The sequence below is a fragment of the Miniopterus natalensis genome, chromosome 4 (assembly GCF_054644295.1).
Source record: "Miniopterus natalensis isolate mMinNat1 chromosome 4, mMinNat1.hap1, whole genome shotgun sequence".
NCBI classification, from domain to species: Eukaryota; Metazoa; Chordata; class Mammalia; order Chiroptera; family Miniopteridae; genus Miniopterus; species Miniopterus natalensis.
In genome coordinates this window covers 44,726,148-44,753,479 of record NC_142084.1, presented here as the reverse complement: position 1 = coordinate 44,753,479, position 27,332 = coordinate 44,726,148, and the positions used below count along the sequence as shown (strand labels likewise).

General features: G+C 40.4%; 1 protein-coding gene and 1 pseudogene across 6 annotated transcripts in view; one reads left to right on the top strand and one right to left on the bottom strand.

The window, feature by feature from the left end:
• The window catches only part of TRIM2 (tripartite motif containing 2), a 125,757-nt gene that overhangs the window by 34,324 nt on the left and 64,101 nt on the right, over nucleotides 1-27,332 (bottom strand). For 2 of the 6 annotated variants that reach the window (XM_016197779.2, XM_087816511.1), the window contains exons 2-3: nucleotides 12,711-12,892; nucleotides 9,261-9,498 (exon numbers count right to left, since the gene is read on the bottom strand). In XM_016197779.2, coding sequence (XP_016053265.1) covers nucleotides 9,261-9,498; nucleotides 12,711-12,844 — 372 coding nt within the window. In that variant the 5' untranslated portion in view covers nucleotides 12,845-12,892. Of the gene's footprint in view, nucleotides 1-9,260; nucleotides 9,499-12,710; nucleotides 12,896-14,072; nucleotides 14,910-22,926; nucleotides 23,260-27,332 lie in introns of those variants that run through there. The other 4 variants (XM_016197776.2, XM_016197777.2, XM_016197774.2 and 1 more) reach the window with 4 other exon arrangements.
• Nucleotides 17,016-17,114, top strand: LOC148093268 (U6 spliceosomal RNA; annotated as a pseudogene).

The following is a 27,332-nucleotide window of genomic DNA, read 5'->3' as shown; positions in this document are numbered from 1 at the left end:
CTGTATGCTGTCTATAAGAGATTCACAGTAGATCCAAAGACACACATAGGTTGAAAGTAAAAATATGGAAAAAGATATTCTATGCAAATAGTAACCCAAAGAGAGCTGGAGTACCTACCTATTCCTATATCACACAAAACAGACTTTGAAACAAAAGTTGCTTTAACGGAAAAAGAAGGACATTATGTAATGATAAGATGGTCAATCCATCAAGAAATATAACAATTATAAACAAATATGCTCCCAAAAACAAATCCTCAAAATATATGAAACAAAATATGACAGAACTGAAGGGAGAAACAAACAGTACAACAATAATGGTTGGAGATTTCAAACTCCACTTTTAATAATGATAAAACAACTAGATGGAAAATCAATTGAGATAAAGACCTTGAACATTATACACCAACCAGACCTAACAGACACGTATTGAACACTCTATTCAAAAACAGAATTTTCATTTTTGTCAAGTAAACATGGAACATTCTCCAGAATAAACCATATATTAGGTAACGAAAGTCTCACTACATGTAAAAAAAACCTGAAATCATAATCATATAAAGTATCTTCTCTGGGCACAATGGAATAAAATTAAAAATCAGTAACAGAAGGAAATCTGGGACATTAACAAAAATGTGGAAATTAGCTAACATATTCTTAAGCAAATAATGAATCAAAGAAGAAATCACAAGGGAAATTAGAAAATACTTTGAGATGAATAAAAATGAAAACAACACACCACAGCGTATGAGAGATGGTACTCACAGCAAAATTTATGGCTGTAAATGCCTCCATTAAAAAGCAGATCTTAAGTAATAACCTCAGCTTCTACCTTAAGGAACTAGAAAAAAGAACAAACTAAATTTAAAGCAAGCAGAAGAAAGGAAATAAAGATTGGCGTGGAGATAAATAAAATTGAGAATAGGAAAACAATAGAGAGAAACAATGAAACCAAAAGTTGGTTCTTTGTAAAGATCAACAAAATTGAGAACAGAATGCTATGGACAGTTGTATACCAAGAAACCTACTAACCTAGATACAATGGGCAAATTGTTAGAAACACACAAACTAACAAAAGGGACTCAAAGAAGAAATGAAAAATCTGAATAGACCTATCATAAGTAAAGAGATGAATCAATATTCAAAGAACTTCCAATGAAGAAAAACTCAGGACCAGATGGTTTCGCTGATGAATTCTACCAAACAAAAAATTAACACCAATCCTTCCAAATTCTTCAAAAATGTGTGACAAGGAGGGAGCATTTCCTAACTCATTCTATTAGGCCAGTCATACCCTGACACCAAAGCCAAATATATCACAAGAAAAGAAAATTACAGACTAACATCCCTTATGAACAGATGCAAAAATCCTTATCAAAATACTAATAAACTGAATTTAGCTGACTATTAAAAGGATTATATCATGACTAAATGAGATTTATCCCAGGAATGCAAGGGTGGTTCACATACAAAAATCAATATATGTAATACATCACACTAATAAAATAAAGGGCAAAAACCCACAGGATCATCTCAACTGATGCAGAAAAAGCATCTGACAATATGCATCCTCTCATGATAAAAACAAACAAACAAACAAACATGTAGCATACTAGAAACAGAAGGAAACTGCTTCAACTTGATAAAGGGCATCTTTAAACACTCACAGCTAATATCATACTTAAGATAAGGAACAAGACAAGGATGTCTCTTGCGCTTCTATTCAACAATGTACTGGAAGTTCTACCCAGGGCGTTTAGGCAAGAAAAAGAAATAAAATGCATTTAAATTGTAAAGGAAGGAGTAAAAATTTCTGTATTCAGAGATGACATAATTTTATATACAGAAAATTCTAAATACACACATACAATTAGAACAAACAAATGAATTCAGCAAAATTGTAGGAAACAAGATCTGCTTCATGCTGCCTAGGATAGCTGGACTCAAAAAGTCAGTTAATAACAAGTGTCGGTGAGAATGTAGAAAATTTGAACTCTCATATTTTGTTGGTAGGAATGTAAAATGGTGCAGCTGCTGCCAAAACAGTTGATGGTTCCTCAAAAGTTAAACACAGAATTACCATATGATCCAGCAATTTCAGTCCTAGGTATATACCAAAGAGGACCAAAAACATGTCCACACAAAAACTTGTTCACAGATGTTCACGGCATTATTCACAATGGCCAAAAAGTAGCAACAACCCAAATGTCCATCAAGTGATGAAGAAATAAACAAATTTTGGTATATCCAGACAGTGGAGTATTATTTAGTCATAAAAAAGGAATGAAGTTCTGATATAAGCTACAATCTAAATGAACCCTGAAACATTATAAGTGCTAGAAGCCAGACTCAAAAAGCTACATATTGAATGTAAGATTTCATTTATATTCAGTGTCCATATGGACAAATCCAGAGAGACAGCACAGACTGATGGTTGCCAGGGGTTATGGGTAGGTGGTGGTGGGTAAATAAATGGCAGCTTAATGGGTATAGAGTTTCTTTTGGGAATAACAAAAAAGACCTGAAATTAGATAGTGGTGATGTTTGCACAATCTTTTGAATGTACTAAAAGCCACTAAATTGTACACTTTAAAATTGTTAAAATGTGAATTTTGTGCTATGTGAATTTTACCTCAATTTTTTTTAAAATTTGATTGCTTTGAAGAGACAGCAGACCTGGGTTATTGTTGCTGATTCAGTACTGTAAATGTTTCTTGGGAAGCAAAGGCCCTGAAATCATTTCCAAGTGTCAACAATTAGTCATTCTCAAATGCTTGTGTTTGGGTTTTGACAGCTTTGACTCAGACTGAGAGTTAATTGTGTGAGGTGTGAGACTCAGCTGAGCTCATCCATCCTGAGTGAGATGAGGCTGGTGCTCCCGGGGGTGGGCCAGAGGCTAGGATGAGCTTACTGTTGTTGACAAATAGTCACCATTTGTGCTCATCAGAAGAGAAGATGACCAGGGCCGTGCACATTACTAACTGCTGGAATGTGTAGTCAGAGCCATGCAGCCAACCCTGAGGCTTCTGGAAGTGGGGACCTGTTACTGGCAGGGCATTCTTAATGAGGATCTCTCCTTTGTACCTCTTAACATACTTGTTAGCAAGTCCTAAGCAAGCAAAAATAGGGTTTAATGATCATTCGTGTTCTGGGACTGCAAGGCATGAGCTCAAATGTCTGCTTTACATGCAAAGAACCTCTTAAACCACTGACCGCTAGTCCCATTTTTCTTTGTATTTGGACAGTGCAGCCAAGGCAGTTTAATTAGAAGACAGATTGTAGCACAGCACTTAAAGTGAATGACAGGCTTTCATCCACATGTACTAATCAGCGCCAGGCAGTTTATGACGGCAACATCCTGCTTTATTGTTAATTACCGGATTTTATTAACCTTCAGACGCTTGAAATGTTTTTAAAGATTTACCCAGGGCAATTAACTGCAGCAATTTATCTGTAATATCTCATGCATTTGACTTGAATATGCAATGAAGACCCCCATTTTTTCAAAGCAGCAGCAGTGAACTCCGACAATCTACAATGAAACAATAGAATGTTTCAAGGCACGCAGCTAATTTTCCAAGGCCTCTTGCTGGTTTAGAAATTTTATGATTCCAAAGAATCATAGTGACCCAGCGTTGAGAAAGTGCTCAAAACATATTTGAAATAGCTTTACTCCCTTTAAGGAGAATCAAACTCTTCGGACAGATTCATTTTTAGTGTGACTTGATGTGATGCATTTGGTAGAAAGTAAGTTTTAACCTAAAGGATTCTTTGATTTAGCTGAAATTAGCCTCTGAGAGAGTTTCTGCTCAGCAGCCCGTGGCAACCAAGGGTCTCTATTGCGAGGCATGCTCAGGAAATGCATCTTTGGGAATTCTTTTCTATTTGTCCTTCAGGCACTAACTATATTTCCAAAGATATTTCCAATATCTTTCCAAAGTTTCTCTGAGATTGATAGTGCCACTTTATAAAAATTCATAGCCATTTTAAAGAGTCAACCTCTGTTTCAGTTGGTTGCACCACTGCTTACACAGGCATCCAAACGAGTCACCTGGGAGTCATGCTGACCCCACCAGTGCACCCAGCCGATCAACTCCTACACTGCCCACTTCTCCAATCTTGCTCCAGCTGCTCTGGATCAGTCCCCTCTGTGGATTATTCCAGGAGGCTTCCAAGTGGCTTCCCCTGACCTCTGGCTCATCCCCTTGAATCTACCCTCCCCTTCCCCATCACATCTCTAGCAACTCTGCAATGAGCTAAATGCAAATCTTACCTGGGCATTTCAATGCTTAACATCCTTTAATAGTTCCCTATGACTTAGGACAGACCCAAGTTCCCTAAAGTGGCATCCAGTGCCCTCTAAGACCTTTTACTTCTCTGTCCATCACCCACAACTTCCTGGCTCCTGGAACTCTGAGATCACGTAGAGAATGACAGTCTCTGCACTTCTGTTCTCTCTGCCACTTTGTCCCTTCTGCCTAGAATACCCTTCTTCTTTCTATACTGCATGTATACTGCAGTCCTACTAATTAAAAAACAAACTAAACATACAAGCATACTCACATATTGGCATAAAGGTCATTTGTTACCAAAACACGTTTTAATGGCTACCCAATAATCAGTTGTATGGACTAACCATAATTTAATCATTTCCCTAATATTGCACATTTAGATTATTTCCAATTTTTACATTAATATAAAGTGTTCAATTAACATCCTTATGTCAAATCTTCATTCTCATCTCTAGCTATTGCCTTAGAACTTTTCTATTAGTGGAATTCCTAGAATAAAGGATAAGAAGTTGTGTGAAACACTCACTGCATTTTGTCAAATTGATATAAACTTTCTGAAGAGCAACTTACCCTCCTGCCCACAGGATAGGAAAATGTCTCACCATATCCTCATCAGCATTGGTTATTATCTTTTTTTAAACTTGTGGCTGGTTTGTGAAGATTTGCCTATTTGTGAAGCTCTGCATTTTTTTTTCATGTGGTTAATGGATATATATAACCATTTATATATCCCTTGTGAATCTTCTAGTTCTTTGCCCATTTTCTTTTATAATGCTCATATTTTTCTTAATTTTTAAGTGTTCTTATATTGTAAGAATTCGACGGGGTATTTTAATTAAGAATTTTACAGCTACTTTCATAAACTGAATGATCAATACTTTTCTTCCTGTTTTGCCGTATTAGATTTCCGTGTCCGGGTTATGAGTATATCTTCAGTGAATTGGGGAGCTTTCTATCTCCTTATGAGCCACAGTATACACACTATGAATCATATCTGTTTTATATGATATTATTTGAAGGAATTCAGTTTTAAATTAACTTTTACCAGTTTCTTTCAAGATTATCAGTCTACTCAAGTTTTCTTGATCATTTCTAATTTCCTAGATAATCATCCACTCCTTCAGACTTTCAACTTATTAGCCTTTAGCAAATAGAATTGATTTGCTCATTTAAAAATATTTTTATCTGTACTGATATCTCTTTATTAGTCCTAATTTGATTTATATTTTTCTTTTACTGCTTTATAAGATGTCAAATTATTTCAGCTTTTAGATTTATTCTACTTGATTTATGTTCAAACTCTCTAAATTTATTACTTTCTTTCTTTTGTGTCCCATATATTTATTTTGTTGTTTTTCCTAACTTTTAAAATTGAACTCTTTTTTAAATAAAGGAAAATACCTAAACCTATAAAATTTCCTGAGTATAGATTTGACCTTATCTTATACATTTAATAGATAAGGCTTCCACTTCCCATATTTTGTAGTCTAATTTAGCTATTTTTTCCTTTGACTAAGTGATTGTGAGCTTTTTTAAAAGATTTGGATTTCTTCTATAACATGTTACTAATGTAATTTGAGTGCACTGTGGTGCAAGACCTTGGTTTACACAATCAGAAAATATACTGTTTTTAATATATGACCAATTTTAACTGCTCAAATTCTCACAATTTTAATAGCTTAGTTGAATAGATTTTACCATATGCCTTTTTATTTTGGGGAGGCAGATTCTCAATTGAAAGAGTACCCTTTATCTGTCTAGGAGGGTTTTCTCAGTGGTTAGAGCGTTGGCCAGCTGACTGAAGGGTCCGGAGCCTGATTCTAGCCCAGGGCACATACCTTGGTTGCAGGCTGGATCCCCAGCTCTGGTCAGGGCTCATGTAGGAGGCAACCAACCAATCAATGTGTGTCTCTCATATCGATGTTTCTCTTTCTCTCTCCTTTCCTCTCTCTCTGAAAAGCAATGGAAAAAAGTATCCTCTGGTGAGGAAAGAGGAAGGAAAGAAGGAAGGGAGGGAGGAGGGAGGGAGGGAGGCAAAGAGAGTACTCTTTCTCTTCTTTTCCAAGTCCATTGATGCTATTCTTGTTCTGCCCCTTAGCATCTCTCATTTGGACAACCCAATAAATTCAGAATTGGTGTCATAGCCTCCCATCTCTGCTACTCCATTCCTCCATAATATTGCTAAAATACTTGTCTCCTGTTTAAAGGTTTTAATGTTTCCCCATTGCTTATGGAATTTAGGTGAAACGTCTTCTCAAGGACATCCATAGCTAGTCACCGTTTCTCCCCATCCTCTCCGGGCTCAGCCCTGTGTTCTCCAGCGCACCTGTGTTCCGGCCCCACCGCCCCACTTCCATTCTCTAGCTGCACTGAGCCACAAGCTCTTCCCTCAATTCCACGACACTCTCGCCTTCACTTGTTGACCTAATCATTCCAGTTGTCATTATTTCTCATTGTAAATGATTTCCCTCTACATCCCAAATTTAGACTAGCGTCTATAGTAGGTCTCCTGTTTCTAAACCTTTACTCCCCAATGAAGTCAGCCCTCCAGAGAGCTCCGTGCCTGGACACCACTCTAAGGGGACTTGTACTTAAGAGAAACGCCCTCTCAGACTAGTATTTAGAATGCAAGCTCCAGAAGGAGACAGTCTCAGTGTTCACTAAGAGCCAGTGCGAGATACGGTCAGAGGAGAATACTCAAACTGCTTTTGAAAGCACCATTTAAACTTCCTTTTACAAAACTTACATGGTAACTCTCCCATGGAGTACAGTGTGCAGAAAACCTATAGTGATTGATAGTCTGGTGCGCTTTCAATTAAATAACGATAGGTAATCCATGATGTCACTCTTATTTTGGTTCCCAAAAAGCTCAGGGTGCTCTTTCCTCTGCATTTAGCTTTTGTGATATGTCAATTAGATTTGTGACTTAAACTGTTCAAGTCTGTTTCTTCATCTATAAAACGAAGGTAACTAACACCTACTTTGCAAAGTGGCATGTAAGAAACCAAGCACAGGGCCTGGCACATTCATTCAACAAATAGGTACTGATGGACTTCTGAGAGACTAAATGGACAAATGGACAATGGCCAGACCATATATAAAAATAGAACTTTGGCCTACAACCTGCCAGGAAATCAATTCCATATCTATAATAAACAGCCCAGGGAGTCAGCCTGCTGTAAGTCAGATTTGTAGGAAGTCAGACTGCTATCTCTAGTAACAATCCAAAAAGTTCAACAATAACTTCAGCAATAACTGGCCCCAAATGGCTAGGATTTGATTACCAATAGGTTCCCTAATTTTTGTCTCTGCTCCCAACTTAGGACAATCAGAGAAAGCCAAAGGGCCTTTAACCTATCACATAGATGTCCCCTTCTAGTTAGCCCACCTCCAGCTTCCCCGTGCCAATAGCCTCACATCAGGGCATACCTGAAGCCTTCCCCTTTTCCCACTGTTGAGCATTTCCCTTCTTCTGCCTGCCTTTGAATCTCTGCCAAAACACAAGTGATGGTGGCTGACTCTGTTTTAGCAAGTTTGGAACGCATAGCCTTTGCCTGTGGTCATCTGGTTGGTCTCCGATGATTTCCATACTTCTATGTATAAGATACTGTGCTCAGTACTAGAGGTATAATGGTGAACATGGTCCCTGCCTTCTTGGAGCTCACTTTCTAAAAGGAAAGCCAGAAGATCAGTAAGTCAGCAAATACACAGATGAAGGCATGCAGAGCGTGGGGAATGCTGGGAAGGAAATCAAGAAGTGATGTGATTGAGGGCAACTGGGTGTCAGAGGTGGCCTGTCTGAGTGCAGATAGAGAAGCCCACCCTGTGTAGGAGAAATCTGAGCTGACCCAAGAAGGGTGAGAATGAGCTAGCCACATCAAGAAAGGGCAAAGAGCATTCCAGGCATAAGAAACAGAGAGCAGCCAGGCCCCGAGGTAGGAAAACACTTGGCAAGTTCTAGGCCAGTGAAGCTGCAGCGTAGTGGGCAGAGAGAGTGGTACAAGATAGGCAAATAAACATTAGTCACGGCTAATAATAAGTGCTTTGCTCAAACAATCTCTTGTTGCTTTATTGGTTTTATTATACCTGAGCCTTATATTATAAGCCGTTTCAAACACTTTTGAAATGGTCATCATATAAAGAAAAAAAGGGGCTAAAGTTATTAGTTAGAAATAATTTTAATGGGTAACTTATCAAGAGCTTACTCTATGCTTTATATGACTTACACATTTAATTATCTCAATTATTCTACAGGGTAAATACTATTATTACTTCCTTTTTGTAGGTGGGGAGTTGAGACACAGAGTTTGATTAACTTGTCAAAGTGGACACAGAGAATAAGTTGAAGAGCAGGATTTGAATCAGGGAGCCTGATTCCAAAGCCTGTGCCTTCAGCCACCATGCAATGCTGCCTCTCCGGGTTACAGAGCCATTGTGAACCAGTTATCTGATGATACACGTAGGTCCCCCGGAGTTTATAACAGTACTGTGCTTTCTAGTAGTAGGAAATATGTTTGGAATTCATAATCTATAATCTATTATCAAAGACTCACATATCTTCAACTTCTTTTTGTTACTAAGGAATGGAGTCTAATGGAGCATGAGAAAAATTTCCCTTGCAAGAAAAATAAAGAATTGTAGTTCACATTTTCATAAATATCCTCAATTTGCAGCACTTATCTATTATTAAATCTTTATCCATAATTTATGACACAGATGTTTATGCAAATAGTGACAGGCATGCTTTCCTGGGGAAACCAACAATCTGTGCTCAGAAGACAGAGTGAAGATCGATTTTATTATTTAAATAATTGGGTCAGAGAAAGTAAGCAGGCAAAATAGTCTGAGGGCTGGGAAAAATCTTTTTTAATGACTCCTTTCCTGGGTGGAGCTCTGTTTTCGTGTAGAACCTCCGAGTGCCCAGAGCCGACCCAAATCAAGCAGTCATGCTGCTGGGCAGTGACTTACATTGCCATCGTGGTTTGGGCAAGAGAGGGGCTTTCCCGCAGCCACTGCGGTGACCGTCTCCAGGATGGAGGACTCCTCAACGTTGCTGCCTGGCGTTCGCTGCAGCACATCCATCAGGTTCGTGATGAAGAAGTTGTTCTGGAGCGCGGCCACCCCCTTCTCGGGCAGGATGGAGGTCTGGCGGCACACTGGGCAGGAGAGGGTTAAACTGTGGGCGGGAATATAGTTCTGCAGGCACCTGCGGCAGAAGCAGAAGCCAAGGGCTGTCAGCACAGTGGGGCTCAGGGAACGGAGCTGCCACTTCTCACAGGTACTGCACACATTCTCAGCAACTGCGCAGGCCACTTTGCAGAAACTGTCTTTGTAACTTCCTTTACTGAAAAGAATATTTCAGAAACCAGGAGCTAACCTGTACTCACGTTGGCCCTGTCCAGAGAAGAGTGATACCATTGACTTTGGTAGTGTTTTCTAAAGCCTTGACACACACACACACACACACACACACACACACACACACACACACACACACACACACACACACAAGTGTGCACTGTGGACAGCTAGCATTGGCCTCATCAGGGAGTTTGGAAGAAATGCAGAACCTCAGGTCTCACTCCAGGCCTAATGCATCAGTTAGATCCCAGGCAATGTGGTCTAGAGTATCTGGTCTGGTGTTCATGAATCTGTGGACTTTTACCGTTGGAAGAAACACGTCACATGTTTTCATTGGTGTTGAAACTCCTTTTATGTACAAAATTGTAAGTTGATCTCTGCTGTTGAAAACACATCCAGCCCTGGCCAGTGTGACTCGGTTGGCCACAGTTTCGATTCCCGGACAGGGAACATGCCCAGGTTTCAGGCTCCATCCCCAGCAGAGGGCGTGCAGGAGGCAGCTGATCTATGTTTCTCTCTCACATAGATGTCCCCCCCCTCCTCTCTCTCTAAAAATCAATAAAAATAGTTTTTTTTTAATAAAAACCGCATCAAATTGGAAGTGGTTTTTTTGAAGCAGGAGTGGGATACCCAGACTTACACTAACACAACCTCTTCCTGCCCCTCCTCGACAGGCATCAACTTAGTTCATTTAATTGACAAACTGTATTGCTAATAATGGCCAACATATATACTGACCACTAAATCCAAAGTACATCCAACAATCCTATGAAGTAGGTACTATTGTGATCACCTTTGGATATGACAAAATGCAGGCAGAGGGAGGCTAAGTTACTTGCCTGGGACTTAGGTGGTCAGGGGCAGAGCAGGAGTTCGAACCAAGACAATTTGATACCAGAATCTAAACTCTAAATAACTACACTATACAATGTTTCCCAGTTTCTCAGCCAAACAGAATTCAAAAACCAGTGATTTCACCCATATCCCATATTTTGCAGATGAGGAAACTGACATCAAGGAGGTTAACTGACCTTTCTTATGTCCCAGAGGTAGCTAGGGCTCAATTGATACCAAAACTGAAACAGCCTTTGCTAAGTCACTAATGACATCTATATCCAATAAACACTTTTGAATTCTAGCTTACTAGACTTCTCAGCGGCATTCATCAAGCTTGACTGCCATGCTCCACCCCACCCTCACTTCTTTGAAATGTCATCTTTCCTCGGCTTATGACACCACACTCACTTGGTTCTCCTGTCTGCTCTATATTTTTCTCCTGAGTCCATACAGTTTGGAGTTAATCCCGGCTCTACTGTAAACACTCTTCCTTCCCTTGGATATTATACCCACGTGCCTTCGTAAAGCATAACACTCCCACGTTTATATTTCTTTCCACACATACCTCTTCTGAGCCTCAGGTCAGTACACTAACTGCCTTCTTAACATTTCCCTTAGAGGCCTCACAGGTTCTAAAACTCAACATGTCCCAAACCAAACCCATGATCGCACCCAAGCTGTGCCTTCTTCCTATTTCAATGAACAGCGCCTCTATCTTACATAGAAGGGCTGGGCTAGACTTGACCCAGAGGGTAGGGGGCAGCCTCGGGACAGCCCAGATGTTGCCTCTCATCTGTCAGAATAAGGAAACGGGAACCAAACCAACCACCTGGGCACTGAACACTGGGGAATGGGGCAGCTCTGCCAGCTCAGACGGAGTGGCTCTCAGTGCTTTATAGAGCCCCAGGCTCTGGCAACTGCTGCAAATCAAATACTGGTCTTACCATGAGAGCCCAGGGACACGTGGACAATTAGCTGGAATTCGTGTTTTAGCTACACTGATTGAGCAAGGAGGAAAAAACCACTCTCCATTTAGCCACTGTGGAATATGAATCACAAAGTACTTAAGCCAAAGTATAAAATGAATAAAATAAGAAGTATTGGTGCCCTATGTACCACTACTAAAACAGACAAACAAAAGCCCTATATCCACACATTACACACAAGACCCCAAAACAACCCACAACAAAGCAAGCAAAGCAAACAAACAAACAACCTTTAACTACCAATAACAAATCCACCCCTCTCTCCGCCCCTCACCACCAAGGACGTGGTTATTCTGTTGCAACTGAGACCCTCCAAAGTGAACCAACTCAAAGCACACTCAATCAGTTAACAACTCTATGTTAAATTGGATCCTAGATGTAGTTGGCATTGATTTGAAGCCACTGGAAATACCAATTTCCTATTCTATAACAGAAGGCAAAGCATTCTAATTATGTATATCAAATAATAGTAGCAAATGTATTTAACAAAATGCTACAAAATAGAATTACCATATTTGTTTTTAAGAAAAATATACAACCTTACTAGGGAAATACTTAAATTAGGCCACTAATTACTAACAGCATCTTTATGCTTAATTGCTTATGTGGAAGGGAATGTGTATTCTGATAAATGATTAACACAATGGGAAAAATTTCAGGAAAGATAAATAAGAACGTGTATTTTTATATAGAGCATATTGTATATTCTGGTAATTTCTAATTATTACATATATATTTTTTTTTCTTCATCTGAAATATCATAATGTTCAGGTGTGCCAATAGTGTGTGTCTTTCGAATTATCTTTGGAAGGAGGCGCTCTCCTTTTAACTAACCCCTCATATATGCAAATATTTTTACCTAGTTGTTATATGGGAGGAAATGGCAGATTTTTAATTGTCTCTCACCAAAGGTCCTTTGTGAGGGAACTATGGTTGGCAAAAATTGTTTCACAAAGAACAAAGGGAAAATTAAATTTTTTAAAAAAAATCTTCAAATATTTAGTGCTCCATCTCCTGTGGAAATGAATAAACAGCTACTAGACTGTTTTTTTGGCCCACTTGTAATTACTTGAAATAAAGTAAATTATTGGCAAGTCATGATTATGTTTCTAGATATCTATCAGAAGCACAAACGATTTATTGTCTCCCATAGGTAACTGGAGAATTCTGGAAAGAACCTTTAATAGGAGGTCAGCCTGTGAAACTCCCTTCTCCACTCACAAAGGAGGCTTACCTCTCGCAGAAAGTGTGCAGACAGGGGAGAACCTTGGGGTTCTTGTACCGTTCCAGGCATATACTGCAAATCAGAAATTGCTTGTCAATCTGGCGCACCACAGGACTTGGGATGTTGGTGGCTTCACTGGCCATCCTAGACCACTGACATGGGGGGCCAGCTGTCTTTGACCCTGCACACTGCTGCTGTCAGACAGAAAAACCAAAATGAAAAAATATTTAATATTCTATAAGTGCAAGTCAATCACTGGCTCATTCACTATGGGTATTGCATTATGAATACCGGTAGGATTTCATGTTAGTGACCTCAAAATGGCCATAACCCACCCTGATGCTAAAGAGGGAGTAGAGCGAACTGCCTGTTTTGCAAATCAACAAAATAATCACAGGTTCACCATGCAAACAAAGCAAAAAAAAGTGCACTATACAAAGGTATGCCTGCTGGCTTTCATCTCAGTGGCAGCTGAGGGGTTAAATACGTATACAGCTATGCCTGTTCATGCCTTCAGCCATGACTATATTTAAATATATATTTACTGTCTTATTAAAATAGTCCTGCCCTGAACGGTTTGGCCCAGTGGTTAGAGCGCTGGCCCATGTATTGAGGGGTCCCAGGTTTGATTCTGGACAAGGGCATGTACCTTGATTGCAGGCTCAATCATGGGCCCCGACTAAGTGCAGGAGGCAACCAATCAATGTCTCTCTCACATCAATGTTTCTCTCTCTCTCTCTCCCTTCCACTCTCTCTGAAAAACAATAGAAAAAATATCCTTGGGTGAGGCTAAAAATAAATTAACTGATTTAATTAAATCAAATAGTCCTATAGTCTATATGAAATAGAATAGTCTTATTAAGATACAATATGTTTTTTCCAACTATTATACTTGAAGGGGATCAAACTATGGCACTTTGACATAAGGATTATTTTGAGCTAAAGGCAATTAAGAAACAGCAGACACAGGAGGAGCTCTCTGCACTCTCCCATCTGCCTAAAAGCAGGTCATAAATTTCCCGTCTGTAAAGGTGCCCCACTCTCCCATACCAGGAACAGAAGAGTCTTAATCGCTGGCGATGGCGCAGAGAGGCGTCTGCATAACAAACCTCACTGAACGAGCCTTATCCACCATACACTTTCCCATAAATTTTGTCCCGAGGAGTCCGAACAACCTTTTCCCTTGTCCAGTCACTTCTCCACAGTTTGTTGCCCTTTGTTAAAATGGTATGTAAGCTCTCAGGTCTAACCACCTCTTTGGGTTCTCACTTCTTTCCTGGGAAGCTCCCATGCATACAGAATTAAAATTACTAAATCCATAAAATATAAAACACTTTATTTGGGGAAAATAAAATATCCATAAATTCGTACATCTTTTTCTCCTGAAAATCCGCCTTTTGTCTGATTCATTCACCGGTCCCAGACAGAACATAAGTGTAGAGAAAATGTTTTTTTCTCCCCTACATACTGTTAATATGCAGGATAGAAATAATTAGAATTTCTAATTAAAACTTTGCATGTGGTTCAGAGTGTTTTCTTCAGAACTAAAGGTTTATAGATTTCATACTAAAATGTATTTGCCATGGATCGGAGACAAAGGCAAGAGTTAATCCCTGTTATTTTTAAAAATGTCTGTTGGTATTCATGTGTAGAGATTTGAGGGATCTGGTGAAAGGAATTCAGAGGAGATTTCAGTTAGTGAGGGATTGTGCCAGAAACAGAGAATTAAAAGAGGGCAACAGAGAAGCAAGCAGAGGGCCTATGAGAGGGTAAGGGAAGAAAAAGTTATGATGTAACTTTTTACCACCTTAAAAAACTTCTGGCTTCTATCCCTAACCAAGGCTGAGCTAACATTCACTTCCAATTTTCTAAATATATGGTTAAGGTGTCCACAGCCCTTCAATTCCCAATAGAAATTCTCTTAGCAAAATAAATAAATAAATAAATAAATAAAAATGTAATTAATCTTCGTGACCCTAGGCAGGCAGGGTATTCGTCTCATTCTATAAGATTTCTAGATAGTAAGGCTCAGTTAAGAAATGTGCCAGTCTCCAAAGAGGACATACAGATGGCCAAGAGACACATGAGAAAATGCTCAACATCGCTCATCATCAGAGAGATGCAAATTAAAACCACAAGGAGGTGTCACCTCACAGCTGTCAGAATGGCTCCATCAACAAATCAACAAACAACATGTGCTGGCGAGGGTGTGGAAAAAGGGGAACCGTAGTACACTGCTGGTGGGAATGCAGCCACTATGGAAAACAGTGTGGAGGTTCCTCAAAAAATTAAAAATTGACCTGCCATTTGACCCAGTGATCCCACTTCTAGGAATATATCCTAAGAAACCCGAAACACCAATTAGAAAGAACTTATGCACCACTGTTCATAGCAGTGCAATTTACAATAGCTAAGATCTGGAAACAGCCCAAGTGCCCATCAGTAGATTAGTGGATAAAAAAGCTGTGGCACATTTACACCATGGAATACTATGCAGCTATAAAAAAGAAGAATCTCTTACCCTTTGGGACAGCATGGAGGGACCTCGAGAGTATTATGCTAAGCGAAATAAGCCAGTCAGAGAAAGACAAGTACCACATGATCTCACATATATGTGGAATGTAATAAACAAAATAAACTGATGAACAAAATAGATCCAGAGACATGCAAGCATGAAACAGACTGAGGGATCTCAGAGGGAAGGTGGGGGTGGGGGAGTGGGTGGGGAGAGATCAATCAAAGAACTTATATGTTTATAAGCACAACTAACCCATGGACACAGACATTGGTATGGGGAAGGCCTGGGGGTGGGGTGGATGAAGGGTGGAGGGGATCAATGGGGGTAAAAAAGGGACATCTGTAATGTTTTCATCAATAAAGATTAAAATAAAAAAGGAAGAAAAAAAGTAAAGGACATACCAGATGTAGGGAAAAAAAAGAAATGAACCAGAATGCAAACTCAAGTGTGTATGTCTCTAAAACCCAAGGCCTTTTCACTCCTTAAATCACCACACCTCCCTTTACCTGTGCTTTAAGAAGGCTGTGCTATGGAAGCTTGGTTTATATATAACCTGTTCATGTGGGCTGGACCTGCATTTGAAGCTGGGAAATATACTATACTTACAGAATAAACAATTCTATACTTTCTAAAGGAAACATTCTTTTCTAAATATAAATGGTAGTTCTTCTTTCTCCCCACCAAATCACCACATTTTTAAAAAGTATGTCAACTTTGCCTTAGCTGGTTTGGTTCAGTAGTTAGAGTGTCAGCCTGCAGAATGAAGGGTCCCGGGTTTGATTCTGGCCAAGGGCACGTCCCTCAGTAGCAGGCTCGATCCCCAGCCTGGTTGGGGTGTGTGCGGGAGGCAACCAACCAATGTGTCTCTCTCATATCGATGTTTCTCTCTCTCTCTCCTTTCCACCCTCTCTGAAAAATTATGGAAAAAATATCCTAGGGTGATGATTAAAAAAAAAAAAAGTATGTCAACTTTTATTAAGAAAATTCTACCCTGGCCAGTGTGGCCCAGTTGGTTGAGTGGTGTCCTGGGCACCAAAACCTTGCCGGTTCGATTCCCAAACCTTGCCGGTTCGATTCCCAGTCCGGGCACATACCCACATCGCAGATTCGATTCTCTGTCAGGGTGCATACGGCAGGCAACGGATCCATGTTTCTCTCTCACGTTGATGTTTCTCTCTCCCCCTCTCTCTTCCTCTCTCTTAAAATCAATAAAAATATATTTTTTTAAAAGAAAGAAAATTCTGTTTATGTATATTTGAGTAAAATTACATACATGACACACCCATCTTCCAACTCCATACCTTCTAGATAAGTTCATTAAAGAGCACGACCAATAAACAGATGGAACCTTGTGAAAGCACCTGCTATACAAGAGTGTCACGTTCAAACAACTCACTGTATTAGTTAAACAGTGTAGGTGTGACATGCCTAATTAACCAACATTACCTGCTAGAGTTTCACTTAATGTCTCCCTAAAGAACTAGAGTAGAGAATGATATTTATTGAATTAAATGGAGCTCATCTCTCGGGAACTCAAAATGTTGGTTCATTATCTACTTTTCTTTAACCACATCCCTATGACATCAGAATAGGGAAGGATTGGATTTGCCCGGCTTTAAGATAAGGAAACCAAAGCTTAGGGTGTAAATGACTTGCCCAAGGTCATCCAGTAAAATCAGTGAATCAGAAAGCTCAGATTTCAAGTTTTCTGCCTTATCTGATAAATCATGACACTTAATCTTAAACAAGTTGAACACTTGACTGTGTGCGTGAGAGAGAGACATAAAAATTATAGAGTGCTCATTTCAGCAGCACTAAAATTGAAATGATACAGAAGATTGGCATGGCCCTGGAGCAGGGATGACATGCACATTCTTGATGTGTCCCATATTTTTTAAAAACAATACATATAAAGAACTTTTCTGTTAAAATCGGTTAAAAATAATTTTATTTTGTATAGCGTTTGAAAATCTTATTACCCTTTGAAATAATCAGTCATGCTGAGTATTAAATAAAGCAGAGAGGAAACATCATATTAGATTTTACTTTTTTTTAACTTTAGAACTTTGGATTTGGGGCAAAGAAAAAAACATTTGTTTTAATGATATATGTTGACTTAATGAAATAAAAACATTTTATCCCCATTTTATGATCATTACCATAGTGGGTGAGAATCTTTGTTAGCATTGGTAATTTATACGGCAAATTAAGTTTACTCATTAACACTAATTTAAAATTACAACAATATCACAGATCTGTCACAAGTGGCCTGTTGACGACATCTAGATTTTTAGGACTCCCACAAAAGGTTTCCAACCCCCCAAACGGAGACTTTGCCAGGAACTATCATTCCCTGAACATAACTGGATACCCAGAAGAGGAAAACAATTTAACTGCTCTTAAAGGGGTAATGTGCTAGAAAAATGGAAGCCTAGAATGTGCCAATAAGCACCACGGGAAGCCTTCCATCAGCCTGAGTATGCCTCAAGGACTATATACAAAACTTATGACAGCCTTTAATCAAAGTGTTTGGGCATGACCACAGTTTCTGATCTCCTTGATTAGAAAAGCAATACATTCTTATCTAGATTCTCGGAGCATCTTCTTTCCCCATCTTGGTTTCTGAAATGTCAAAGATCCTTCTTAACTCACAGAACCAGCAGAAACAAGTGAATGATAATGAAGGAGATGAGGCTATAGGAGTATTTTGCTGGAATCGGCAAAACTAATTTCTGGAGAGACGCACATGAAAACACGCCTGGGGTGGGCTTTGTCTCTGAAGAATCCCAGATGCTTTAGATGCAGAAACTATCACCAGACACACTGCCCAAAGGAAATGGTAGAGAAGCGAAGGGAGGAAGAGCCGTTTTAAAACTACGTAAATAGCCCACATGGATATGATATTGACATTAACCAGCTACCAGAGCTTCTACGTGGGGCCACTAACTAAGGTTCCTTGTTGGTGGGGGACCAAGAGCAACACTGCTTACAGAGGGGTTCATTCCCCCCTCTCTAGCTTTGCTCAATATCACCTTCTCAGTCTGAACACTGTTTAAAATTGAAACTTGCCCCAAACCCCCTAGCACTTGCTAGGCCCATCCTTGCTCTGTTTTTCCCCATAGTGCTGATCACTTTCTAACGTAACTATGTCATGTATTTATTTTGCAAATTATCTCCTCCCACACCTCACTAAGATGTAGAATTCTCAAGGGATTTTTGTCTGATTGCGCACTGCAGTAGTCCCAGCTTTAGGACTGTGCCTGGTACATAGCAGACATGCATTATTTTTTGAATGAACTAAACAAATGAAGTATAACATGGGAATGGACTCAGTCCCAGCAGCAGGAAGGAGGGGCACTTGCTGAATGACGTGATAAACAGCAAGGTCATTTCCAGTCAGGTCTTCACTTGACATCAGACGGTACCTACCTCTCCATGTGGTAGTCTAATGCTTAGCAACGTAAGCCATCATCCACAAGGCAAATAGTTACGGACATATTTTAACACACTCACAAATGCAGGAAAAGAAGTTGAGAACTATTGAAGACACATGTTCACGGAGAGTAAAAGTCTAAGAAGGTTGACACATATATTTCTTATTAGTGGGGGCTTGCCAACTAAACACAGCTTGTTGTGGATAAAAACAATGATGATTACATTGCGAAGTCCTTGGGCAGAGAAAAATCCTGTCCCAGCATTTCTTTCCTCTTGTCATCTCTTGTATTTTTCCTGGCTCACTTTCTCAAACTACAACTTGGTGGGAATTATAAGCAAATGGAAAAGCAGAACTTGATAGGAGGAGATGAAATGAAAGAAAAATGCCTGTGTCCACAATTCTACGATTGTGACCATATTTCCCACCCCAAATTATACCACTCAGATCAGAAAACCATTCAAACTCCTATTGCAGACACTAAAGTGAGAAAGAACAGGAAGGGAGGGTGGAAAAGAAAAGCCAAACTGAAAAGCACTGTTCTTGAGAAGGGGAGAGAGTTAGTGAAAACTTGTTAGGCTGGTCTAGGAAACATGGTTGGGAAGCAGATCGAGATTCCTTTGGAAAATAAAATCTTAACATGTGACTTGTGGGTAAGAGGCAGCAAGCATGTCTAATTATACATCATTCTACAGGCACTAGATCCCATGTATGTTGCTTAATTGTATGGCATTCTTGGGTTACTCCTCCTCTTTGTTGCCACTTAGCTGAATTTATTAATATGGCTACATTTTGTATTGTTCTTGGGCCAAAGACAGCGGTGCCGGCATGCGAAAATCAGCTTCTCAAGAAGTTAAAAATCTTCTGGTACAGCTACAGAAAGGAAATCTTGGACTATTAGAATTATCCATAACTCACAATATGCTACCTTTTACCTGCCAGGATAGGTGGTACCTCAAGCTCAGGACACAGGTTGAAACACGATTAAACAAACAAGGTATTTTCAGTTTTTAAAATTTGTGGGCATATTATCATTGACTTGAAGTGGAATTTGCATTGCTGCTGAGAACTCAGCTAGAAGAAAAAAAAACAGGACAATCTTCAGTGAAATTAAAACAGGGTGACCTATTTCCAGGTAAATCAAGCGGCTATCCCAAATGGGCCATTTTATAAATTAGAAGGCCAGATGTAATATCTTTCCTGACTGTGTGTGTGAATATATGTGTGAGTGAGTGTGTGTGTTGGGGGGATGACATTCAGGGAGTCATCTACTTTAACTTCTGTCTCCAGGCAAGGACCTGCTCAAGCTTTCCAAAGGTTCTTATTTCCTGGCTCAGATGCAGCTTCCCTAGGCTGCTGGGTTTTGCTTATATGGAAGTTGATTTACATGCCAAGTCCCCACTTGCTTTTATGATATTTATGCCTATTTCCTCTATCTTTTTCCTTAGTATAGGTAACTATTTGCCATTTCTTCCTTCATAAAAGTCCTCACATTTGCAGTCAGTTCTTAAGACTTGCTTTGGGGATTCCAACCTCCAGAAAGCTGGGTCTGAGTGATGGAGTGTTAAGTGGTCAGGCTAATGGACATTCATCTCACAGTACCCTGGGACCATCAAGATGAGTGGGGTCTCCTCTCCACACATCCATCACCTTGCTTTCTAAGTCTCCTCCCTTGCTTTCCTTGGGGACTACACAAAGAGGCTGAATATTCTGGGACCACAAAATATGGCAGAGCACAGCCAGGCCCTTAAGCTCTGGGAGTTAAGCAAGGCTAGCAAGTAGGGAAAGAGAAATTTATTCCACATCAGAACTTCAAAGACAGGCCTACTAACAGCAGAACCCTGTGGCCCCTGGTTAATAGGAAGCATATTATTTAATTCTGTTGTTGATTAAAATAAATGTTCACTTAAATTAATACATTTTTGAGAAGAAGAATAAAAAGCATTCAGTGGAGGCTATTGAGACTATAAAGGCAGAGAAGGTAAAATAGAAATGGGTAGAAAAACTGGCGTGCAAAAAGCAGTAATGAATATTTTCTCCAGTGATGCTATTTGAATAATTATATTGGGCTCACTTATTCCTCAGTATCTTGTCTAATCTAAATCCCCAGGTTCTAGGAGGATGTGTTAATTTCAGACAACCTGAACAGTAATATTCTGAGAACCCTAAGGGCCAACCCCATCATATAGAACAAATTCTACTCTGACACTGAAACCCTTATGTAAGTAATAAAGGAGCACAGATGGCATCCAAGTTGGTTTTTTTTTTTTTGGTGTGTGCAAATTATAATTTTGCTACAATTAGAAGTAATTCAGTCATGCTTTTTAAAGAAAGAAAAGAATGATAGTAAGTAATTCGGCAGCAAATTTTTTAAAGTTTGAAAATATTTTTCTTCTATATATTTTAATAATATCTACCAATATCTAGTTAAAGTTTTAGTTGTATCAGAGAGATAATGAAAAAAAGAACAAGGGAGTCCTAAAAATTAAGCTTAGCTAATTTTTTAAAATTGCTACATATGTAGGATTTTTTCCTACTTAATAAAGACAGATAAGAGGAAGTTGTAAGTTTGGAGAAATTAATGTCTAAAGATATCCAAATGAAGGACATTTTCATTTCTTATTAATATAAAGAATGAGTATTTTTACTTCATATCGTACGCAATCAGATCTACTAAAGCTTTTGTTATCATGTAAGAAAAGTCATCTCAGGGTTATAATATTAACTGTGATGAAAAACATGTATAGATTTTATTCTGTTTTTAAAACGTGTGGGTTACACGTGCCGCATTTTTATTGCTTGAACCAGCACATTCTATCACAGAACCTTTTTACACTGGGCCGAGTTTTAACCTTTCCAATGCAAATCATTGTGTCTTTTTAGGAGAAAACTGGAAAGAAATATTTAGCAGCAGAAAGCTGCCTTCTCATAGCACAGCACACATGAAACTTTGCATTGTGTGCTTGCTGGGGAGGGGCGTGCATTATTTAACATTACAGTGGGGTAGGGCCCGTGCTGCGAAGGCATCTGCTGGGAAATAATTAAAGGCACAAGGAAATAGGTTCACATTCAGCAGTACAGAATCCTAATCATAAGGAATCAGTTTAAGAATCTGGGCAAACAAATGGCTCTCCTTACATATTCTAGTTTTTTAAATTAAAAAAAAACCCTCTAACAATTTAATCATGAGAAATAAAAACTGCCATAATATGGTGAAAGCCAAAAAAGAACCAATAATTTTTTAAATGCATCTTTCTAAATGTAGATCTATTTCTTAAAGCTATAACTGTAACACTCATCTTTTCTTAAGACAGAAATATCATCTTATCTTTTGGTTCAGAAATCCACCTAATTTTTAGTTTAAAATAAATAGCTTTCCTGCTTGCTCTCCTACGCCCTCCCCCCCATAGGGGACAATGACAGGGTGGGGCATACTTGGAGAAAAACTTCTTGGATACAAAGATAATGCCTACTGCTTCAGGAAGCAAAGCTAGATTTTTTTTTTTCCTGTAACGCTACCATTGAACTCCACCCAGATTTGAGTGTACTGCAAAGGCAGGGGGAAAATGTCAGAAAAAATAAAACAAATCATCTCCTGCATATTTGCTGGTCATCAATGGGATTTGGAATTCAGAGGGTCGAATCATGCATTATGAATGAATGGGTTTCCAATGGTAACTGGGAAAAGTGGCCCTCACCCTCAGGGTTCTCTACAGAGGACAGGGTGGGGGAAGGGTCGAATCCCACATTCTCCTCCACCCTGGGGTATGGTGGAAGGAACCCTGCAAATTAAATACTGCATCCCCATCTTCGTGCCCAACAGATGCAGGAGGGGGGGGGGGAATCTTCTGTTTAAAATAAGCCGAGATACACGTTAAAATAAAGACTAGTAAAAATAAAGAGCTGGTCAGATCACATTAGGAACTTGATAAGAAAATCTTGCATGACTCTCCCTATTCTTGTGAATTCGGTGCCTTTGTTTAGCAAAGAGCAGGTCTCCCTCTACCTCGTAGGTACAGAGCATGCAGCATTACCAAGAGAGAAAAGGTGGGGCACGGGCAGAACAGAGAGCAGGAGAAATCAGTTATCCACCTGAGCAGGACCAAGCAACCCGAACCTTCAGGACCTACTCGTTTCTGCACACTAACCAGCGAGGCAAAGCATTAAACCCTCCCACGCTGCAACTCCGCGGGACCCCAAAAGAACAATGCCCGTTTCTGCTAACGTCTCAAGTTTGGAAGCAGCATGCCAAGAGGCTGGTTAGAATTCCCTACCATGCAGTGCAGCCATCCTCAGAAGCCCAGCATCTCTTCTGCTCTATGGAGGGATGTGCCAGGTCATGCACAGAACAGAGGAAGAGAAAAATGGAGGAAATGGGCAGGAGGCTCGGCAAAGTCCGCAGGAATGTTTCTGGGTCCTTAACAAGGGGGAGCCCCCCTTCGGCACGCACACCGATCAGTCTCGATCTTACAGGACATCTTTTTCTCGCTCAGCGTCTGGTGAAAAGACTGCAGCAAGCCAAGCAAGGGATTGTGGGATAGGGATGCAGCAGCGAGCTGCAAGGAGATTCGTGGGCGGCTCGCTCGCCCCTCTGAGTCAGCAGTCAGCTGTTGCCAGGCCCGCTGCTGGGCCGCTCCGGTCCCTCGCCGCTGTGCGACTGCGGGACGGCCCGGGAGCGGCCACCGAGGCGCGCCCCCCAGGGCTGCGAGCCGCAAAGAGGGGGCCGGTGAGCACGGGGGGGGGGGGGGTGCATCCCACAAAGAAAACGCGCCGCGCGGGAACTCGGCAGGAGGAGTCCAAGTCCAGAGGGTGTGCGAGCACACCCGTACTTAACTTCTTTTAAGAATAAGAGATGATCTCTTTCCTTAGACCTCTCAAGGAGCTTGCAACACAAATGCAAATTTTAAAAATGCAAAGCAGCGCCGTGCAGCAAGCCTCAGCCACCTCTTTCCAGCTCTTGGTGTTTGCCCAGGAAACAAAACACAGCTCCTCAAAGTCAAGTAATGCAAATGGCATTTCTCTGCTTCTAGTGGTTCTAATCATTCAGGGGAAAACCATATGGTACATTTATTTGCTTCAGGGCATGGACAGGACTCATTGCTTTTCTGAAGACGCAAAAGCTTTTAGTTAAAGGTTGAAAAACTTTACATTTACACTTAACTTGATTTCCTACCAACTCATTAAACTTATTTTTAAAGCATTGACTAGCTTAAAAATAATCAGCGTGTAGCCACATAAAAACGATTAGATCCTCACATTACAAATAATACTTTAGAATAAAAACATTGTACACGTCAGGATGGAATTCACCATCATTCCATTTTCTACAGCAAGGAAGGCCTTCCGGAATCATACTGCATGCTATTCCTTGGTGGGTACTAGTTGAAAAGTGGACACTAACCACTTTTATTTAAATAATAAAACTGTGAATTTGCATATTTGATTATATCAATATCATACTGTTTTCCTTGCAGTCAACTCTGCAGAGCAGTGATTACCTTTCGTGGGGGGAGGGGAAAGAGAGTCATAGAGAATCCAGTGAAATCGGCAGACCGGGGAAAACGCACAGACATGCCAGTTTTAGCATGCTCTTCCAGGTGGCGCACAGTTCTCAAAAGCCCAGGTTAATACCCTGCTTTAGGTTGTTTTTGTTTTAACAGCTTTATTGAGATATAATTCACATATTATACAATTCCCCCATTTAAAGTGTACAATTCAATGGCTTATATTCACATATGTGAGCAACCATCACCACAACCAATTTTAGAACATTTTCATCACCTCAGAAAGAAATCCTGTACCCTTAGCGACCACCTCCTACCTTGCCATCCCCCACAGTCCTAAGCAACCAGTAACCTATTCTGTCTCTGTTCTGGCCGACCACATGAATGGAATAATACAATCTGGGGCCTTAGGTGTCTGGCTGTTTTCACTTAGCATACTGTTTTCAAGGTTCGTCCATGTTGTAGCATGTATCAGTATTTCATTCCTTTTTATGGTTGAAAAATATCCCATTGTATGGATATAGCACATTTTGTTTATCCATCAGTCAGTTGATGGACTTTGGGTTGTTTCCACTTTGGGGCTATTATGAATAATGCTGCTATAAACATTCATCTACAGGTATTTGTGTGGACACAAGTTCTGTTTCAGTTTACAATTTAATTAGAACCCACACCTGAAACTATAGGCAGGCTGCCACCTCTTCCTAAGACAGACCATCACAAAGGTGCCTGACTTGCTGTGATGGGAATTCCCTTTCTCATTTGTGCTGCTGAGCCCATCCAGTAGCCAAATTCACTGGATGCTGATCCCTCCCCGAGCATATCTTCTCTCCTTACCTCTCTCCTTCTCTTCCCCGCTCAACTGAAACTCTGGGGTATACAACTAGCATGAGTCTCTGTGCTCTAAAGATGGTGGAGAAGTGGGAGAGATCTTTGGTCTTATTGCTGGGTTTGTAGTCAGAAAAGTTTCACTCACTCATTCAATCATCTATTCCAATGAATACTTATTGAATGTCTGGTGTGTGCCAGGCATTGAGTAGGCATTGAGGATACAGAGAAGTAGGTAACAGTTTCTTAGCCCTCAGGAACGTCATAATCTAGTGTGGGAGATGGCTGAGCAATCAGGCAATTGCAGCTGGGCATGGTAAGTGCTTTGGTTGCAAGAGGAAGTGGATGCTCTGGAGCCCACCAGAGGGATATGCCAGGGCGAGGAGGAGTGGGGTGCATTTCAGGCATGGAGCACAGTACAGGCAAAGGCTTGGAGGCAAGGCATGGCTCCCAGGCACTGAGAATGGTAGTTCAGTGTGGCTGGAGCCTGGGGTGCGGTAGAGTAAACGGGGGTCCTATGTATTTCTGATCTTTTCCTGGAATTGGGAATAGCTCTTCTTGGGAAATAGCATTACACCGGATAGTTGGGTCCCAAATACCCTCATCACAATGGTTTAACTACTGTCTGAGTAAGTGGGTTTGGAGGGCCCAACCAGGAACCTAACACATATAACATTGCTTATTATAGGAAAGTGCAGCTTTATTTTTAGTACCTCTTGGGAAATGAACCAACTGTTTATAAGTTGGGCCTGAGTTACCACAGGATGTGTTACAGGCCACAGCATCTTCCCCTTGACACTCCCTCGCAACAGGTGGTTCTGGTGGCAGTGGCTGTTGGTATGTAACAGCACAGCTTCTTTCTAAGTTGTAGTTTACTTGTTGTGAGACCTCAAACAGCCAGACGATGGGGCCACTAGAGCAGAGAAGAGCCCAAGATCCTTGGGATTGGGTCCATTGCACATCTTACTGACATTTTGGAGCTGTCTTGCCCTCCCCAGTTTCCTTCCAGTTAAACAGACATTTAAGAGTTAATGGTCATTGGCCAGTTTGACTGTGATGTACACAGCCATCGGTATATAGACAGTACATATGCTTAAGAACAGGACATGTGCTAAATAAACTGGGTTTGGCAGGATCCTGGGATACAGAGATCTTAAATTTATTGGCCATCTGTTATGTGCCAAAGTCCTTTATATACAGCTTAGCTCTCTCTGATCAATGAAATTGCTCCTAGAAAGTAAACTCTTTAAGATGGCATAAAAGACCATTCATCATCTGGCCCATGGCTCCTTCATTTTTTTCCCACTTTCTGTCCTCCCCAGTCATACTCTAGTTTCTAAGGCATGCCACCACGTTTTGGGTTTGTTTTTATTAGCAGTGGTTCTCACCCAGGAAATGGCACCAAACCCGCTGATGGAGTGGTGGGGCATGCAAATGTGAAGGGGCATTTGGGGCTGTCATATTGATTGTGTATTGGGGGTGGAGGGGTGGGAGGTACTGCTGATATTTAGTGCCTAGAGGCAGGGATGCCAAACACCCTCCAGTGCGTGGGACAGTCACATATAAGTACATTTGTCCTCTAAAACTGCCAATAGCACCCCCTTTGAGAAACACTAATCTCTGGACTCATATGCCATTTGTTCTACCTGGAATGTTCTCATTCTCTCCAGACTCCTTTCCCTGGTTAACTCCATCAAATCCTTCAGAATTCAGCAAAGACATTACCCATTTTTGGAAGGATTCTCTGACAACTCCTCTAATCCAAGACCCTCCCACTCCAGTCTGGATTGGGTGCCACGTCTGTGTGCTCCATAGCATTCCTTGTTGGAAATTATCGACTGCTCCATCTTTTACCTCTAAGTCCCTAGCTGGTACCTGTCACATAGTAGGCACCCAATACACAGACGCAGAATGACAAAAATCCTTCTACAAATGAATGAATGACATAACATGATGTAAAGGTAAAGGTTCATTTCAAAATTGAAAAAAGTTGGGGGAGAGACCACTAGGGAGGTACAATTCTTCATATCTGATTGATGGTTTATAATTTAGAAAGCACCTTTATAATACAAAGCAAAGTAAACCCAGAAATAGATAGAGCAGGCACAATTATTATTTTAGTGGAAATTGAGGTTCAGAAAGGTCACAGGACCAGCCCACAGTGGAGTAGCTATTATAGAGTAGAGGTGAATTAGAGTTCAGGTCTTGTGACTGGCATGATTTCTCTTTCAGGGTTACAGTGCCCTGCAAGGATGGACTACAGCAGGCACAGTTATCAGACAATTCCACAGGGGAACAAAGCCAGCTGATTAGAGGGGTGGTGTGTTCTAGTGAGAGACAAATGCAAT